This window comes from Solanum tuberosum, unplaced genomic scaffold, assembly GCF_000226075.1.
Source record: "Solanum tuberosum cultivar DM 1-3 516 R44 unplaced genomic scaffold, SolTub_3.0 scf00045, whole genome shotgun sequence".
Classification (NCBI taxonomy): domain Eukaryota; kingdom Viridiplantae; phylum Streptophyta; class Magnoliopsida; order Solanales; family Solanaceae; genus Solanum; species Solanum tuberosum.
This window is the reverse complement of record NW_006238972.1, coordinates 1878883-1885507: the sequence shown is the minus strand read 5'-3', so window position 1 is coordinate 1885507 and position 6625 is coordinate 1878883. Positions and strand designations below refer to the sequence as shown.

The following is a 6625-nucleotide window of genomic DNA, read 5'->3' as shown; positions in this document are numbered from 1 at the left end:
ATGGTTGCGATCGCCAGTGAAGGTCAAAATGACCAACATCAGAAACTGAAATCCAGCAACTCATCATAAGGAAAAATGCCTATGAATGGACCCTCGAAAATCATTCAGGGTTCATTAAAAATAAACTAGACATGCTACCCCACTAAATTTGACATTTCAAACTCAATGGAATCATCAGATTTCCAAAAAGAGGTCAAATGATGGAATTACCCTCCTGGACCACTTGTAAGGCTTAAAACCCAACTTTTCACCCAAATGCCCAAAACTGAACTGAAGGCCTCAGAAACCTTACCAACCACCTTACTAGCTCAAACTCGATGTTTCGGACGCGATGAAACTAACGCAATTTCCATCCGATGCTTGAAGCTAAAAATGTTGACCAAAGTCAACCATATCGAGAATTGTCAACTCAAAAGGGTCAAAATCACCAAAAACACTCGGACGCATAGGGGACCACACCAACCGTTCCCGCAACACAAATAAGCATGAAAACACTAGGGGGGAGCAAAATGGTCATTTCAAAATTAAAAGCAAATTCACAAGAAATGAGAAATTACAAATAACTTATTACCAACAACTTGCATTCAAATCCATCAAGTAACTAATCTAATGTTCAAGATTTATTATTCATTAAATATTATCTAAGGGTTTACAGTATTTGTGTGAAACATGAAAGGTGTTATCGTTGTTTTCAATACATGTGTCTAACTCAGGGCCGGCTCTTGCCTATGAATTTTTAGGCCAATGCCTTAGGCCTCCAATTTTTGAGGGCCTCAAATTTTTATTAAATAAAATTACGTTAATTTTTCTATGAAAAAAATTAATTATTTATAATAAAAAGTATGTGTATATATATATATATATATATATATATTCTTCGCTAACACTCACATTATTTATCCTTTTTAACTCCTTTTGTACTCTATTTCTTCAAATCTTTGATAGTTAGAGTAACATTCTGTCAAAAATATGAATCAATAGTCAAAAAGTGTTGAACAAAATATATTACAAATATTTTTTTATTTCTTCATAACTTTTCATATTAAAGTAGGGTATACCAAGTTATCAACTTTTTGAATCAGATTCTATGATTCTAACTCTCATCTTTATTTAAAATTTATCAATTTATTACTTATAGAACTATATTATTGATTCATATAATAATTGTCTCAATAAAATGATGTTTTTCAATGTTGAATTGATAAAGTCTTGCTTAAAAATAATAATTAAAAAAAGTATTTGAAAAAACCATTTATAAAAAAAATATTAAGGAATAATTTACATCTAAAAATTTAGAAAAATAAATAAATACAAATAAAATTTATTTAAAAAAAATATTAAGGAATAATTTACATCTAAAAATTTAGAAAAATAAATAAATACAGATAAAATTTATGGCCTCTAATTAAAATTTTGCTTTAAACCTCAAATTATGTTGAGCCGCCCCTGGTCTAACTTTTATATTCAGACCGCTTAAAAAAATATTCTTTTTATAATTTAACAATATCTCACAATGCATATTTAAGATCACAAGATTGAATAATATTTTAATACATTATACATATTTTTAGTTGAGAACAACAAAATTTAAAAAACTTTTGTCCAACCAACTAAAACAAATAAATTAAAATGAAAGAAATTAATAAAAATATAACAATGGAACTAAACGACCCCTTAGAACACCAATTTAATTTAACACGTTTAGAAAAGAGGCGAAGACGTGAAAGAAAAAGGATGGGATTGGGATGGAACAAAAACAAAAACTAAAACAAAAATATGCATTCTTCTCATGTTTTTTTTTTTTTACACGAATATTCCAAATCTATGGGATGATTTGGTACACACGCGTACTCCCCACGTGTTGAAATTCCTTTCCCGCGTTAACGTGTTCCTTCTTCATTGGTCCAATGACACCACACCTCTCCTTTTCTTAATTTACTGCCTCCTTTCTTCCATTTATATGTCTACCGTTTGACTTGATATGATATTTTTTTTAAAAAAATTGAGATTTGTGATTTAAAATAATCTTAAATTATTTTATGATTAAAAATTATTTCATTAAAGACAAAAATTATTATTATTTTTAATTATAATAAAATGATATTTTTTTTAAAATAGAATTAAATAAAAAATGTGTCACATAAAATAGAACGGAAATAATACATTTTCTCATTTCCTTCTTTCCTCTGTTTTATTGCTTATTAAGGAAACTATATTATAAATATCTTCTCTTACTTACACATTTATTTCTGTGTTTTTATTTTTGAAATGGCGGTGACTAGGAAGTATAAGGTGAAAATGAGGCCATTGAAGTTAGAATTAGGAGTTGATGATTTGGATAAGGAAAATCAAGAATCAAGAAAGGTGAAGATGATGACAATAGAGATGAAATGGAAAGGAGAATCCAAGTTTGGTTTAGTCCAATTTTATAAATATAAGAAAGATTTCACAAGTCGGAGATTTATGAAAGACAATTCTGTTAAATGGGATAATGATGCAGATGAGTTTGAGAATGTTTGTTGCTTTACAGAGGTTTCTGGTTGTTATCAGAGTCTAAAATATTCGCCCTGGGATGTTTCTTTTAATGTCTTGTACGCAACTAGTTTTGAGAAAATGGTGGTGATTGGGAAAGTGGTTGTTAATGTAGCTGAATTGGCTGCGAGAAGGATGTGTCTTGTTGAAGAGAAGCTTCCAATAACTTTAAATATTGGTAAAACTTCCGTATCAGCTATCCTCCATGTAAGTTTCATCATCTTCTTCTTCATTATCTAGATCAATTGAAAAATGTCTAGTGCGATTGATCAACCTCTTAAATTTGTTAGCGTACAATTACTTCCTCAATCCTAATTCACGTGACACATTTCATTTTTTGAGAGTTAAAATTCAAAATTATTTATGAAGATATGTCAGAAATTTACATCAAAGATTGATTAATTTGAATCTCGAAATCTGAAATGTGTCCTATAAATTGGTACAGAGGAAGTATTTAGGACAAAACTTGTAATGTGTAATCAAAGTACGTGTGCTCACACCATTTCACAATAGAATATTAGTTTTATTTTAATAATAATTTTCCCTATTTCATCAAAACTTCTAAGCTATGTGTTTGTAAATTTTAAACTCTTTTTTTTTTTACAAGTCAAATATTTGACCCTATTTATGAACAAATGTTTCTGTGAATTTAGTAGTCTTATTTATTAGTAATGAACTAAGCAAAAGCGAACAGCTGACTAATTCCGTCAGTTAAAAGGGACAATGACTGATAATGAAATCAATTATTTATCTTTGAATATATTTTCCGAGCATAGTTTTTCTTGAAAATAAATAAATCATGTCATCGTCTGTAAAGGAATTTTTAAATAAATACAAGGAAGCCTGGTTGTATTTTTAATTACCCCATCTGTTATGATGATTATTATTATTCTGACTTTGTCAAATTTCAAATAACTGCAGGTCAACATTACATTTGGTGAGATGAAAGAGTCGGTAGGCTGTGTCCGTGACTGGAACGAGTCGAGACAGCTGCAATGTTTAGCAAAGAGTAGTAGCGTATGTGACAGAAAGGGATACAAGCTGAGTCAAGAAGATGAGTCATCTACATTTGAAGCAGAGGTACCGAAGGCAATTGAGTCGAGTTCAGAAACTCAGCCTGTCTTAGTCAAGAAAGTTGGGTGGTTCTCTTGGAAGAGAAGGCGATTAAGTCTGAGACCTATCAGACCGAGTAAAGAAGAAGCATTGATTAAGAGGACTTGTAGCTTTGGTGTTGACTCACGACTCAATCAACAGGTACATTTACAAAAACACCTAACACACACAAATGACTCAGTCCTATATTATGTCTCTATTTGCTTATTTGTTTAACGAAAACAATATTTAATAGCCTTAGTCAAAAAGGGATTTGGTTCAGCTACACTTTATTTATTATTAAACATCTCATTACTTACACAATAATTGAAACGATAATGATTGATTTGAATAATAATGCTTTCTTGTTAAGATTTCAATTTTGGCAACTTTCTTTTGAAACTTTTCAAGTTTGGCGAAAACAAATGTGTAGGATAAGTTGGCAACTCTGTCTTCCAAGATTAATTTTGTCCAAATATATGTGTTGTCATTATCATCCATTATATGAAATTCGGAATAAGTCAAGGTCAAATTTCACAATCAAATAGTTGTACATGTTTGGTTGTGAGCTGTATATTCATCTGAACTTGTTACTCTTTGTTGTAGGCTATATCACATTATCGAACATTCCTATAAACTACATCTACCTTAGCTTGTTAATAAATAGTAATAAAAAAAGTACCAATGAGTTAATTCTGTTGTGTTTAGGCTGGATAAAAGTACAAATTTTATCCTAAACTAAAATATTTCGTATAATATGAAACATTCCCCCTCTGATACTTGTGCATTTTTCACTAACAGATTGTAGAGAAGGCTGAACCTTCTGCTGAATCAAGCCACCAAAATGAGCCTGCTTGGGAAGTAAAGGAATTACAGAGTAGGGATAGGCAAACGAAGCTCAAAACCGAGGTCTTCTTTGCATCTTTCGACCAATGCAGCGATAAGGCTGCTGGAGAGAGTGCATGCACAGCACTAGTAGCTGTTATCTCCCATTGGCTGCAATCGAATAGAGTTGCAATGCCCACGAGACCAGAATTTGATAACCTCATACTACAAGGTTCCACGGAATGGAGAAAACTATGCCAAAATGATACTTACATCAATGATTTCCCAAACAAGCACTTTGATTTAGAGACTGTCCTGCATGCTGGTATTCGACCTTTATCCATCTCGCATGATCAATCATTTGTTGGATTCTTCATCCCGGAGAAATTTGACTCATTACAAGGGGTAATGTCATTTGATCAGATATGGGACAAGATTAGTAGTGTCACAGATGGTATTGAATTTGAACCTAGAGTTTATATTATAAGTTGGAACGATCATTTCTTCGTATTGAAGGTGGAAGAAAATGCTTATTACATTATTGATACATTGGGAGAAAGGCTATATGAGGGTTGCAGCAAAGCATATATTTTAAGGTTTGACGATAACACAATGATATATGAGAATGTTGCAGAAGAGAAGTCACAGAAAAATGATACTAAGGATAAGGAAGAGATGATATGCAAGGGGAAAGAATGCTGCAGAGAATTCATCAAGAGATTCCTCGCGGCTATCCCTCTAAAGGAACTGGAGGAGCAAGAGAAAAAGGAGACAATTTCTTATGTATCACTTCATCATCGATTGCAGATAGAGTTCAACTTGAGCTACTTGTTGTCTTCTTCGTCATCGTCTTTGACATCATCACCTTTTTCTTCTTCTTCTACTACTTCTACACTTTAGAATGTACATTTAATTTGCCTAGTAGTGTGAATCTGTATTACAGTACTGCCAATTTGCAAATATGAGCATACTGATTCGAGACACTGTACACTCTGATGCTGTTAGAGATGCTATATCAAAGATATTAGCCTGTGTCATAAAGGTGCTTCAAGAATGTTATGTATCATTAACATGAAACCAATATGAACACTAAACACCAAAATTGAAAACATTAATAAAAATTAGCATTTTCTCGGTAAAATGGACTTGTTAGTATTGAATTATTTTGGGTGTTGTGATGTTCAGTGAATCTGCATTTTTGGTGTAACGTTAAGACTTGTTACATTATTTGGTTGAATGTTGTGCATCGATGATAGAAAATATGCGTTCACTATTAGTCATGGACCAGGTCTTTTGAAAGAATAATAGTGCGGAAAATAAATAACTCAAAGTAAAATAACACAAGAGTTCACGTGAAAACCCCTCTGCTCAAGGACAAACAAAACTACGACCTGTCTCATATGATTTCAACTCAACTCCATTATCATCAAAGGAGCAAAGATTCAGATCATTCATCATCACCCATTTAACATATTCACAACTCAAAACACAAATTTATCAAGTATGTTGGAGTTTTTAGGCTGAACTTCAACTCTATAAACATAAATAAAAGCAAGAAGAAGAGAAGAAATATCTTCTGGGGAAAGATTATTTTTCATAGAACTGAAATGTTGTTTAAATACAGAAAAATGCAATAACTAAAGCATATATCTAAGCAACTACTTTGCACATGATTCCATGATAAACAAAATCTTAAAAATAACAATTTAATTCCTAAAAAACAACAACTAACTTAAATTGAATTGCTGCTGAAGATGGCTACAAAGCTGGAGCAAATCCAGCAACTTCTATTGACTAGTTACTGCCGTAACTGAGGCAATTAATCAACAAAGTATAAGATAGTTCATTCACACTTCGTGATTATTAGTGAAATCATTTTATATGAGTCACGTATATATTCCTCTTTTAAGATTACTAGACCTTAACTAGCATGTAAAATCATGAAACACTGAACAACAATCATTAATAAATATAATTTATCAGTATAATTAAATCATCACACGCTTGTCAAAATGCTACAAGTCAATTCAACATAATTGTCAAAATGTAACAAGCCAAATGAAAATCATATCTACCTTGGCCTTGCAATTGCATAATCATTGCACATGCCAGGAATCACTAACACACCTCTTAGAATCATAAGTCTCACTATCATGTATATACAAATGCTAAAGGG

At 31.6% G+C, this 6625-nt stretch overlaps 1 protein-coding gene across 1 annotated transcript; it reads left to right on the top strand.

Moving 5' to 3' along the window:
* Positions 1 to 2225: 2225 nt before the first annotated feature.
* On the top strand, positions 2226 to 5429 carry LOC102603587 (uncharacterized). Its single transcript, XM_006343467.2, has 3 exons — positions 2226 to 2739; positions 3454 to 3786; positions 4426 to 5429. Exons 1-3 carry the CDS (start codon positions 2269 to 2271, stop codon positions 5347 to 5349), a joined length of 1728 nt encoding a protein of 575 aa, XP_006343529.1. The 5' UTR covers positions 2226 to 2268; the 3' UTR covers positions 5350 to 5429.
* Positions 5430 to 6625: the final 1196 nt, after the last annotated feature.

What these genes read in the sequence shown, in the direction of transcription:
- LOC102603587 (XM_006343467.2), top strand. Translation starts at nt 2,269, where the DNA reads ATGGCGGTGACTAGGAAGTATAAGGTGAAAATGAGGCCATTGAAGTTA. An exon ending in CCGTATCAGCTATCCTCCAT is followed by an intron (nt 2,740 to 3,453) that starts GTAAGTTTCATC and finishes AAATAACTGCAG; the next exon opens with GTCAACATTACATTTGGTGA. An exon ending in ACTCACGACTCAATCAACAG is followed by an intron (nt 3,787 to 4,425) that starts GTACATTTACAA and finishes TTTCACTAACAG; the next exon opens with ATTGTAGAGAAGGCTGAACC.